Source organism: Aedes albopictus, chromosome 3 (genome assembly GCF_035046485.1).
Source record: "Aedes albopictus strain Foshan chromosome 3, AalbF5, whole genome shotgun sequence".
NCBI classification, from domain to species: domain Eukaryota; kingdom Metazoa; phylum Arthropoda; class Insecta; order Diptera; family Culicidae; genus Aedes; species Aedes albopictus.
The window spans coordinates 386,468,038-386,480,853 of NC_085138.1; the positions used below are offsets into that span (position 1 = coordinate 386,468,038).

The window sequence follows — 12,816 nt, forward strand, 5'->3', positions numbered from 1 at the left end:
AAACACATGGATCTCTTAGTGATCAACTTCCCCCCTGATCAGAAGGCCGGCCCCCCTGATTACGGTAATTATCATATCATTTTCTATGCTCATTACTTATTAATCATGATGTACATATGCAAATTAATGATAAAAAGTTGAATATAAATACTGCCTTAATATCGAAGTTGGCCATTTCAGAGCAATCCATTAGAGTAGCCCATGAAACACTGAACGCATCTCAGTGAGTGTGTTCGTCGATACAGCATGTTATTTATCAGTCCCTGCTTTGGTTTGCGTGTCAGTTACTTTCGCGTCCCGTCGTCGTATGTTTTGTTTCTACGGTTTCTACACTCACTTCGGTAGATACGATACGGGGGTGTTGTTTTTGCACGAAATATAGTCTACTTTCTTCAGTATTCATCATACGTATGCGTACTCTCTAGTTGCGTGATTTTGTTTTGCTTCTGTAGATCACTCGTCTTGACCTACGTAAATTGCTGTTTTGTTCCTGTGCAGTTATTAAGGTTCAGTATCCCATCTGTTAAGTTTGTAAGAATGGTCTTGCGAAGCTCGTACACCCGTCGGCTACAACTGATCGCCAGTGTTCTCGCACTAAGACACTCATCGCCGCTTGTTGCACAAAGCTGGAGAAACTACTTGGAACTGGGATCGCGAACACAACAACGGTGCATCGGTAACAATCGCGACGTCATCTCGCGACTACAGGCCCTGCTGCAACGCACCACTAAGGTGAGTAAAGGGGAATTTATCTCGATATAGTGCTTTGTTCTTTATAATTCTGCAGTATATTGTCAATATTCATTAAAGCATATATAAATGCCTCGTTTGCATTCGAGCATACTTGATAGTTGTTAGTGATACAGTAGCCGTCGTCATCACCATAGCAGTGGGGATACTTGGCTCGGTTCAAAGTCCAAATTCCTGTATTATTCCAGTGGCTTCATATTGATTAAGGTACAAGAAGATTGGGTTGATAAATTTGTGGCGCTATCAGTATCTAGATAACATTCAGTGATGAAGATAAATGCAGTGCAGTTAACAAATACTTTCAATATGAAAAAGCCAATAAAGTGATAGATAGTACAAGAGTTCAAAATTGCGATTGTAAAATATAATCATAAATCGCATAAATTTGCAGTTTAAAATTACTTTTTTATATTTTGATGGATCAGTGGCAAGATCCTTCGTTTAAGTGCACTGCTATATTTTTCACGAAAAGCATTCTCTTATCCTTGATACTTTCTTATCGGATCAAGTGGATATCTATTCAATCACATTTCAGCTAAAGACATCCATCGAAGCGAAGCCATCCGGCACCGGTAAATCGACAGCCAGCACAGGCGTAATAGGATTTCTAGCGTCGTTTTCACTGTTCTCATCCGGTAAATCGAAAAAAGACTCCGCAACGGACAAGGAAGCCGGTGCTAAAATGGCCGAAATGGAAGCAGCCCAAAGTCTGAGCGAGACCATCCAACACTCGGATCAGCTGTTCGACGAGAATAACTTCCAGGAGGCGTACGATTTGTTGGTGAAAAGCGCGGTGAGTAGATATATTTCGGGTAACTTTTCTGGAGAGGGGTCAGGTTGTGTTGGTTTCAATGTGGAACCTTGATGATATATGCAAGGATCTTGAATTGCGTGAAGATGCAATGCAAAAAAGCACAGGTTGCGCTTTTCTGGAATAGTAATTTGCGTACCATAGACTGAATTACTATTGATATAAATAGTAGAAAAGTGAAATTACTTGTGGCATATTCTGATAACTTTCAACTAGAAATATGTTATATCCAAAGTTCAAAATCTTCCGTTATCTAACCTCACATTTGATGGCCAATATTAACACATTTATCTCTTTCATGACAAAATTTTATGAACTTTTGTTGCGGGTATAAATATTTGTTACATAAATAAGACAGAATAATTGTTAAATGTGTTATAAATTTTATATTCGTGCGTTTATTGTGTTACATGTTTTATTTTAACTTGTAAATATTCCCCGAGTTTTACTACATATTTACACCGTGTCCAATAAGTTCTCATACAAAATCAAATTGAATTCATTTCTCATCTGTAATTAGGATTTTCAAAGTAAGATTATTTATTGAAAGGCCAACTTACATTGATCAAATACAGCATATGTTTTGGAATTATTTGTCCTTTATCCTTCTCTGCTGATCGCTTATGTGTCGTAAGTCGATTTCAGCTGGCACGCACGCCATTTTATTGGTATTTCGTCTCATTTTAACAGGTAAAGATTTTAGGTTGAAACAAATTAGGTTCCTGTCCTCACCATTGCCAGTAGCAACTATGGCCAGAAGAGAAAAAATATAACATTCTGTATTGGTGAAGTACGAAGCCGTTTTATGTTGTACAAAATAAAACGTAAATTAAACAAAAATGTCCATTTACCTGTTTTAACCCTCTAATACCCAACCCCGCCTTTAGACGGGGTATAGTTTGAGCATTTTTGTAATTTTTGTTTCGTGGACAATCAGAATTTTTAAATTTTTGGCTGACATTTGGGACTGTTCTGTATATCTCAAAATGGTTTTTTGGTGTCTTTTAAAGCGTATTAACATTTTTTAAAAATCATTGAAAAATTGATGTTTTAGTCACCTTTCAGAAGTCATTGTTTATTTTGTATTGAATCGTTACAAATCACATATTTTAAATTTTTCCTAAATCATTCTATCATAGTAAAATAGGTTAAGGGAGTCGAATACACTCTGAAATTATTTTCCTTAAAATTACACGGAAAATAAAATTGTCAATGAAAAAAAATTTTTGTGTTTTACAATTTGTTTGAAGCTTAAAAATAACTAAACCTGTGACTAGATTGCATTTATACTTCTCTTGGTTCACTTGGCATCATACAACATGGTAAAATATCTGCAAAAATGTTGTACTAATTCACACAAAACAGTAAACTTTGAACGCTATTTAAAAAAAATCATCAAATATCATGTCGGTGAAAAAAATTTACATGAAAGCTTATGTATTTTTTAGGTGAATTTTAGCATAAATAGCCGAACAACTTTGCCGAAGACACCATACCGCTAAAATGAAAGATGGCCAAAATGACTTATAGGATTTTTATGCGAATAACGTAAGAAAAATATACTATCGTTCAGAATATCGACCTTGTTCATAGAAATATTTTCTCTGAAGACACCAAGTGTCGATCTCGACATCTCGACGAGCTAGAGGTTTTTTCCATGTATTTTCAATCCTGCCCCAGTGTGCGGATGGGGAGGAGAACGACTAAAAAAAGACAAAAAAGGCGAAACCGATCAACTTTTTGTGGATGCTGTCGTGAGTACCTGCGCGTTATCCATCACGGTCAAAGCTGCACTTGGAAGTTGGCGTGATGGATTTGCTGCACCTTCTTCGTTGTGGCGATGTTGGGGTAAGCATTTTATAGATGTGTGAGTGCTTTCGGACCATGTTTACGGTTTTTATTTTGTTGAAACAAATGAAATTTTTGAAATTATATAAAATGATGGTAATCGGTTGTTTTTATCGATAAACTCTAAATGAAATAATTAAATATAACTTTGGAATAAGTAAATTCTCAGTTTGAAAATCAACCATGCGTTTTATTGTTTTAAACAAGCGCCATTTTTCTGCGTGTATATCAGGTTTACAAAAGGATAAACATTATTCTAACGGATTATGAACTTGTTTGTGCAAAATTCATCATGAAAGTAGTAAAACAGAGGAGTGCTCATCTTGCCCCGGGTGACCATCTTGCCCCGTCCTACCCTAAAACCAATCATCGTCGACGTCATTGGAGTCAATTTGATAGTTGGTCAACTGATCAATGATCATCCTTGGCGCTCGCATCGTTTTTGTTCGAGCTTGACGTTTGCCCACTACCTCCACCTAGTTGATGGTTGGCCAAACTCAGACTTTTTAGTATTGGATGAACATGATTTCGTAGCTATGATTTGAAAAGAAAAATGTTCGAAGTGTTACGTTTGTTTATCTATAGTTAAATTTTTAAAATAATGATTTTGGTGCCCAAACAGTAAATCGGTTTTCTAAATCACGATATTTAATACCTTATGAATTTTCGCTATAACTAAAATCAATGGATGTCATATGAAAATTTATTGTGCTTGTTATGACAAGTTTCATAGAATAGATTTATGAAAAGAGCAAAAAATCATAAAACGATGCAAACTGGATTCGTTCCATACCATGTTTCTAAACATACATAAAAGCCAAGTTGTGAGACGATTCTACGTCACCTTTTGCAATTTATTCTAATCACTATGAATTATTTAAAGTTTAAGTTAGGCCTCATAGAAATCTTAAGATACTTGGTGGAGTGTAGCCAAGCGCTTCAGCCTCGAATCTAATGAAAGCTTTGAATGAAATAAAGTCTAAATCGCTTCGTGAGCATCCCTTGGGCAATAATTTCCGAATCTTCACAGCTCTCTGATTGCTGATATCCAGGCATCCACACACAAACTGTTTTACGTCTTCACGTAGCGTGACAATCTATATTGGTGAGGAACAGGGAAAACGTGTCGTAAAGTTGTCCACTGTGGCTTATGATCTCACTTGTATCTCTATAGCGAACTTTTGTTGCTACGGCAGTTGAGTGCAGCTTCTCGCAGAAATGCTTGTGATGACAAGGTACAAGTGTAGCAAGTGTGTCGAAGTCACTTTCCTTTTCCGGTCCACAATGTAAGGTTCAATTGCATTGGTTTGACTATTCGAGTCGTCATCGATCTCTTCTGATATTGTAATATCTTCGTCACGAGTCCTCCTGGAGTTCCTCCAAAACTTCCTCCAGGGATTCCTCCAGGAATTTCCCCAGAGATTCCACCAGGGATACCCTCAGGAATTCCGCTGGACCTCCTCCAGGGATTCTTTCAGAAACTGCTCCACGAATTATTCCAAGAATTCCTCCAATGATTTCTAGGTGATTTCTCTTTGGTTTCTCATGGGTTTCCTACAGAAACTTTTTTTTATTCGTGCCTTCAGAAACTCCACCTGGGATTCCTGTAGGATTTTCAGAGGAATTCCAGGAGTTCATCCTGAACTTCCTCCAGGAATACCTCCAGAGATTTCTCTGAAATTTCTCCAAGAATTGTTCCAGGAATTCCTACAGGCATTCCTCCAAGAATTCTTCTAGAGATTCCTCCAGGAATTTCTCCAGGGATTTCTACAAGAATTCCTCATGAAATTCCTCCAGGAGTTTTTCCAGAAATTTCTCCAGTGATTCTTCCAAAGATTCTTCCAGAAATTCATCCAAGGATTTCTTTAGGAATTGCTCCAGGTATTTCTCCACTCCAGAAATTTCTTCAGGGATTATTTTTAGGAATTCCTTACGTAATTCCTCTAGGGATTATTATTATTATTTTTCTTTATTATCGAGATTTTCAGCCCTCGGCTGGTTCATCTCTTTCCTCTAGGGATTCCTCCAACATTTTTTCCAGGGATTCCTCAAGAAATTCATCCAGGGAGTGCTCTAGTAATTTCCCCAGAAATACTTTCGGGGATTCAATTCTTCCTGGAGTATTCTGCCAGGAATTTGTCCTGGGGTTCCGCAATGAATTCCTCCATAAATTTCGCCAGAGAATCCTCCGGGATTTCCTCCAGAAATTTCTTCCAGGAATTCTTTCAGGAATTCTCCCAGGACCTCCTTCTGGGATTCTTTCAGGAACCTCGTCAGGAACAGCTCCACGGAGTAATATAAAATTTCTCCAATGATTTCTCTACGAATTTTTCATAGATTTCCTTCAGAAACTCCTCCTGAGATTCCTTCAGCAATTCCTTGCGAAATTTCTCCACGGATTCCTGCAGGGATTTCTCCACGAATTCGTCCAGGAATTCCTGCAGGGAATTCTCCAAAAGTTCTTCTAGGGAATCCTTAAGGAATGTCTTAAGACATTCCTCCATTCTAGAGATTTCTCCAGGAGTTTTTTTGTTCCTTCCAGGGATCCTCCCAGAAATTCCTGCGTGGAATTCTCCAAAAGTCCTTCTAGGGAATCCTTAAGGAATTTCTGAAGACATTCCTTCAGGAATTCCAGGAATTCAGGAATGAAGAATACAATTTAATTGTGAACATGCAACGAAAAATTAGCGTTAACTCACTATACTCGCGTGGATTTATCATCAGAATCGCGTGAATTTGGCGCAGATTTGAATTGTACTCGTGAAGCTATGCCCCAGATCTTATTCCAAGGACTGGGAACCCTGGGAAAGCTTCCGAGGACATTTTTAGATGTTTCATTACTCATTTGGTATTCTTAGATAAGATGCTTTGATATTTCCATTTAAACTTTTGAAAAATATTACATAAAAAGGAGTAAGATTCTAATAAATGGATTAGACAATAAGAGGGTTCACGAAACAGATTAAAAAACCGCGTAAGCCATATTTATTTGATTATTGAAATGTTTAATGAAATTGCGAATGAAATAATCAAAAGGGGGACTCACTTAGCACCGTAAACCGCTGATTAATCATAATTCAGGCAATCATGGATTATTTCATTCGCAACTTAATTAAAAATTTCAATAATCAGATAGGGTACGAGTCAAGTGCTATCAGTAATCTCACGCTCCCATATTCATCCTATTCGAAAACGAGCGATTACGAGGCCGATTGATTCCGTTCTTTTTGTTTTCATGCGTGCTCACTTTCAACAAAAAATACAAAATAAGAAACAAAACAAACAGCGCTTCAATCCTTTGTTTTTCATAGGATGAAAATGGGAGCAGCATGCTTAATAAGGGAACAAATACCCTGATCATGGCTTACGCAGTTCTTTAATCTGTCAAGTGACTCCCCTATATATTGTCGCGCTTATCTGAGATTCTCAGCAAGCTGCGTTCGAAACGCGCAGCCTCAGATCGCGCCAGACCGCGCACATATGATTTGTACACGGTGTGCACCTTGGCTAAAACTGTTTTGCAGCCGCCGGGTGGAGCTGTCAGCCGCCGTGTACAAATCAAACGGGCGCAATCTTATGACGGCTGACTCAGATCAGCAGGATCTGAGTGATTAAGCTAGGATGCACAATATTTTATCAACCGTTTACGATATTCAGTAGACGTTCGGTCGGTGCAAACGGTTTAACTGCAATGCTTTTTAACTGCAAGTCCGGTAAGTGCAACAAATTTGCAGTTATCGCACCGCCAAACGTCAAAATCGTGCGCCATGTTAGCCCTAATGAACAGTCGAATGAATTTTTCGTTCATTTTACGTCAATTGATGGCTTGTTGACACTGTCAGGCGTTGCAGTTATCGGATTTTCGTTCGCTAAGTGAAACGTAAACATGTTGCAGTTATCGAACGTCTACTGTTTAGGAATCTTCCTAATGCTGCAAGTCTTAACTGAGGCAAACATTTAGTGAAAGCGTGAAAGGATTACTCTTAGTAACAAAAAGTAGATCTGCCTTAGAAGTGTTAACTAAAAAAACAGAAGTATTGAAGAATACGTATTTTTTATTGCAAGAAATCTACCAAAAATTTAGATCAACTGTGTTTGAAGACAAAGTAGGGGTGGTGGGGGTAAAGTGGACAGGTGGGGTAAAATGGACAAGGTACAGTTTCATGGCTTTTATTGTTTTTCAAAATGTTTCAACGATTGGAGCTTATGCCTAAGCATGAATCATTATACTTTTGCTGATCTTGAACATTAAAATCAAATAAACCTCTTCAAGATGACAAAAACTTTAAAAATCACGTGAAAATCGGAAATGATGTGAAATCTGCTTATAATTGCTAAGGTTTTCTCGTAAGTTATTTTCAAATAATTACAAGTTTTAAACCCTAATGGTAAGTTTCCAGTTCCCAAGTAGAGCGCTCAAGTAAAATTCCTCCTTTTTCCGTAAGTAATTTTGACATTTGTTTAATCGACAGCATTTTTACGAAACAATGCTGTAAGAAGGATGTGAAGAATAGGGCACTGCATACGGCGGTTGCTAGATAAATTGTTCGTTGTTCGTGTGGCGTTTCGTGGCCTTGTTGTTTACGATTTGGACTTAGAGAAATTTCGTTCGTTTCCTCAGGAAGTGTGATTGAAATTAAAATTTATTTTTTGCGCGCGTATGGGGATAATCCAGATTGTGAGATTTCAACGGAGTTCCAAGGGAAATGCTAATGAGAGACATTGCGCTGGGATTCTAAGGGAACTTTTAATGGTATTACAGCGAGAACTATGGTTAGATACTAATTATAAATTCTGCAATATTGGAGTTCGGACTACGGTGGGAGGAATTCTGCTGGGACTCTGACGGTTACCTTGTGGAGTCTTAGCCGAAATACGAGGTAGGACAAAGCTTCACGGGGAATTTAATGAAGATCCACGAAAGATTCTTTGTGATGAATCTTTTGGCATTCCGTACGAAGGTTTTTCTTTGCGGTTTCGCAGAAAGTCCTCTTGAAATCCACCAGAAGTTCGCAGGGGATTTTCATATAATGTCTTTGAGATTTTCATTAGAAGTTCTACAAAAAAATCCCTCCGTGAGTTCCTTCTAATTCAAAATTTATTATTCTAGGAGTTCCTTCAGGATTTTCTCTAGAAGTGTTTTCTAAGATTCTACCAGGAGTTTTTTCGAACTATTCTACAATAATTTCATCCGGGATTTCTTTAGTATTTTTTGTCCGGTGTTCACTCAGATATTTATTCGGAGATTCCCGCAGGAATTCCTTCCGGGATTATTTCAAGAGTTCCTTCTAGGATTTCTACAGGAATTCATTCTTAGATTCGTCCTGGAGTTCTTTCAGTGATTCTTCCAGGAGTTCTTTCTAAGATACAACTTTTTGAGATTCCTCTAGGTTTTATCTGGACGTTTCTTATGTCAATCCTCAAAGAATTCCTTTTGTAATTTCTATAGCTTCTTCCGGGATTCCTCCAGGAACTCCTTCTAGGTTTCCTCTAGGAGTAAATTTATGGGTTCCTCTCATAGTTTCTTCTGGTATTTCTCCAGGATTTTCTTCTAAGATTACACCAGGGGTGGCATCAGGGACCTCTCCAGAAATTTTACCCGGGATATCTTCTGGGAATTTTTCAAAAGTTCTTTCCGGAATTTCTTCAGAACTTCCAGACTCCTGGAAAATAAGTCAAGGTTTTTCCAGGAGTTCCTTCTAAGATTTGTCCAATAATTCATCCAGGATATCCTTCCGGGATTCCTCCAAGAACTTCTACTGAGATTCCTTGAGATTACATATTCTGGAATTCATTCTGGAAGCTTCTTAAATTTTGCTCATGGAAATACCCCAGAAGTTTTTTCTTATTCTTTATGGAAGTACTCCAAGACGTGCTCTTGAGTTCCTTATAAAATTCCTCCAACAGCTTCTTAAGGAATATCTCCAGCAATTTTGTAGGGAATATCTACACGAGCGATTTTAGAGATTCTTTCAATAGTTTCTTCCCAGATAAAAAACTGAAGACATTCCAAAAGGTTCTGGAGAAATCCTAAAAAAAAAGTCGTGAAGGAATCCTTGAAAGAACTTCTAGAATAATTTTATAGGAATCTTCTGGAGGAATCTCTAGAGAATTCCATGAAGGAATTTCTAGAGAGTTCCATGAAGGAATCTCTGAAGGAATCCCGTATGGAGTTACAGAAGTAATCCTAGAGAGAACTCCTGCAAGTTCTGAACAAATCCTAAACAAATTTAGTTTTTTTTTGTATCGTGACATTCAAACAGTTATAACTTGAAAAGTTTTCAAGCAATTTGGCTAAGAACAGTTTTTATAATGGATTTACAGTTTCAAATGTTCATAAAAATCAAAACAGTCATGACAGTTGTACAAACAAAATAGTACACACGGAATAAAATTATTATAAAGTACCGAAAATATGCCTTGAAGCGATTTGAGTTTTGAATGCTAGGAAAACGTATTGAACCGATTTTGAGAATTTTTTTACCAGTTTATTGATATTCTGTTAAGAACTTCGAGAGAAATTTTCAGACGTCTTGACGAGTTACATCAAAATTATAGCCTACACAATTTTTAAAACGGGTGAAAAAATTTGCTAAAATCTTCTTTTATGATATTCACAATATCTGCGCCAATACCAAACTGAATTTGTTGCGATTGTTATGGTATTAGCTACACATTATATATTATTTGCGGGGATGAACCAGCCTCGGGCTGAAAATCCCCATAATAAAGAGCCAATAATAATAATAATATGTATTATTCCTGTTCAAAAAAATACTTGATTTTGTGAACGCAATGAAAAGCTATACATTATTTTCTGTGTCCAAATTTCATCGAATACAGTCTTTACTTCCCTGGTTCTAGTGAACCATAGAACATTCAACAAACGAAATGAAATGATTATGATTCAACAGTTTTTAGAATTGTCTCCTCATCAGCTAAACTCAAATGCTATTTCCTTTTTTCAACTGTCGAACTATTTATAAACAATTCAGTTTTGGGGTGTCTTTATAAATTTTTAAACTACGTAACGGCAAATTATTCAACCTAAAGAAATTCAATCTTGTGCTCTGATGCAGCCATGCTGAGGGACGACGGAGTACACATTATAGAGCGACACGACTAAATACTAATGCACACTGTGAACGCGCAGGCGCGAAAGAAGAAACACAAAGAAAGAGAAATGTCCCTTTTACTCACGGAATAATACATCGACATATTATTCCGTACGGAAAATCAACAACATGACTGACAGCATCGCACGACAGTGCCATCTGTTGGCAAATAGCTTTCTGACTGCGAATCACTTATCAACTGCGAACGCTTAAGTAATTTTGATTGCAGAAGTTTTACGTGACCATTACTTGTCCTATCCTTTTACACAGTACTTATCAAGTGGAAACTAGCCATTTAAAGTCCACGTAGGAGAATATATTTGACAGAAAAAAAATAAGTTTTGTAAAAAAAAAGTTTTTGGAAATAATTTTAATAAAATCAGACCGTGGGGGTAAAATTGACAATCGCTTCAAATTTCATCAAAATTTCATATTATATTTTGCAAACTTCAGAATCATCAGCCGTCATACCTATCGTGAGATAGTTGAAGTAAAAAGTTATAAAAAAATAGTTTATATCAACAAAATATAATTTTCATCCAAAATAGTGCTTGTTTTTACACTACTTTTACAATAATTATTTAAGTGTGTTTTAAAGTTTGTATTTAAAGTTTGAAAACAACAAAATAAAGGTATCGTATGAAATTTGATAGTTTGTATTTAAAAACATAGAAACAATATGCCGTTATATAACTTTTAACGACTTGTTCATTTTACCCCATCGATTGTCCATTTTACCCCCACCAATTTTTTTCACGCTATTTTGATGCACGATTTGGTGAAGAAAATAATCAAAGAAAACAATATTTTTTAAATGCAACCCCTTACAAGATTTCCAGAGTATATCATTACCTTCCATGTAACTCGGAAAAGCAGATGGATTTTGCCGCATTTCCGCGGGAAACGACCAAAATGCTTAGGTTGTCCACTTTACCCCAACCACCCCTACTCACATGGGATGGATTTCAGTCGATGATATCTATTCGAATAATACTGATTTTCTCTTTCATAATAAACGGTTTCATCAATACATAACTTCAAATTTACCTACATGAAAAAAAAACATTAATAGAGCATTAATACCTTTATAAGCCATCCTCTCCTTTTCCAGAACCCCGAAGCGTACGAAATCAAGTGGCGCATGGCTCGGGTGCTCTTCAACCTGTCGAAGAGCACCCCCAGCCCCAAGAAGGAGCAAATGGTCCGCGAGAGCTTCCAGTTTGCAACGGAGGCGCTAGCCCTGAACGATAACGACTTTGCCTCGCACAAGTGGTACTCGATTCTGCTGGATGCCAAGAGCGGCCTGGATGGAATCAAGGAACGCGTCACTCAGCTGGAGAACGTCAAGAAGCACATGAAGCGAGCGTTGGAACTAAACCCAACGGACGCAACCAGTTGGTACATCTTGGGACAGTTCTACTACGGACTGGCCGATCTGCCGTGGTACCAGAGGAAAATCGTGGCCACGATTTTCGCCACCCCTCCGGAGGGCAGCTACGAGGAAGCGCTGGAGTGCTTCGAAAAGGCCGAACAAACCAAACCGAACTTCTACTCGATGAATCATCTGATGTTGGGCAAAACTCATCAGGCACTGAAGAACAACGCCAAAGCAAAGGAGTTCCTATCGCTGGCGGCGAATGTAACGGTGCTGAACGAAGACGATAAGCAAGCGAAGGAGGAGGCGGCTAAATTGCTGAAGAAGTTGTAGGCTGGGTGGCGGGGATGGGGGAGTTTTTGCAAGTCATGACAATATGTCGGTTTTTTTGTACTGATTATGCTGTATTCTGTTATCAATTTCGTTATGTGGAAAAGTAATAAATAGATTTCTGGTACGAAACTCGTATTGACTGTTTTATTTGCGACATCCAAAGGCATAACAAAGGTGAGTTCGAGTGGTTTGCACTGTGAGGTCACAATCGGCTATGATTGGGGAAAAAAGCTAATTGCTCATTCCCGTGCGCACTTACTGTGTCGGATTGCGCGATCGTCGTCCAAGTTAGTCACTCTGCTGCGCCGTTTTTGGCTAATCATGGAATCAACTGTAAATGCATAGCTATCTAAACATGCGAAAATGTTTTGCTATGTGCACCGCTTCTGTTTGTACTAGGTAGGTATAGTATGTATGAAGACATAAATCTCAGATCATCCCTACTGTGTCAGATAAAACTGCAATAAAATTGATGTATTGTATATTCGACTGCATATGTTTAAAACGGGGTAATTTTTATAGTTTTCTGCAGAGCATTTAAGGGTAAGTGTACCAATTATGGCTATAGTAACTGGTACAGGGTT

General features: G+C 37.8%; 1 protein-coding gene across 1 annotated transcript; it reads left to right on the forward strand.

Annotated features, from left to right (window-relative positions):
* Positions 1-366: 366 nt before the first annotated feature.
* LOC134289673 (regulator of microtubule dynamics protein 1-like) lies at positions 367-12,367 on the forward strand. The gene is made up of 3 exons (XM_062855903.1): positions 367-732; positions 1,286-1,543; positions 11,636-12,367. Exons 1-3 carry the CDS (start codon positions 538-540, stop codon positions 12,230-12,232), a joined length of 1,050 nt encoding a protein of 349 aa, XP_062711887.1. The 5' UTR covers positions 367-537; the 3' UTR covers positions 12,233-12,367.
* The last annotated feature ends 449 nt before the right edge of the window (positions 12,368-12,816 follow it).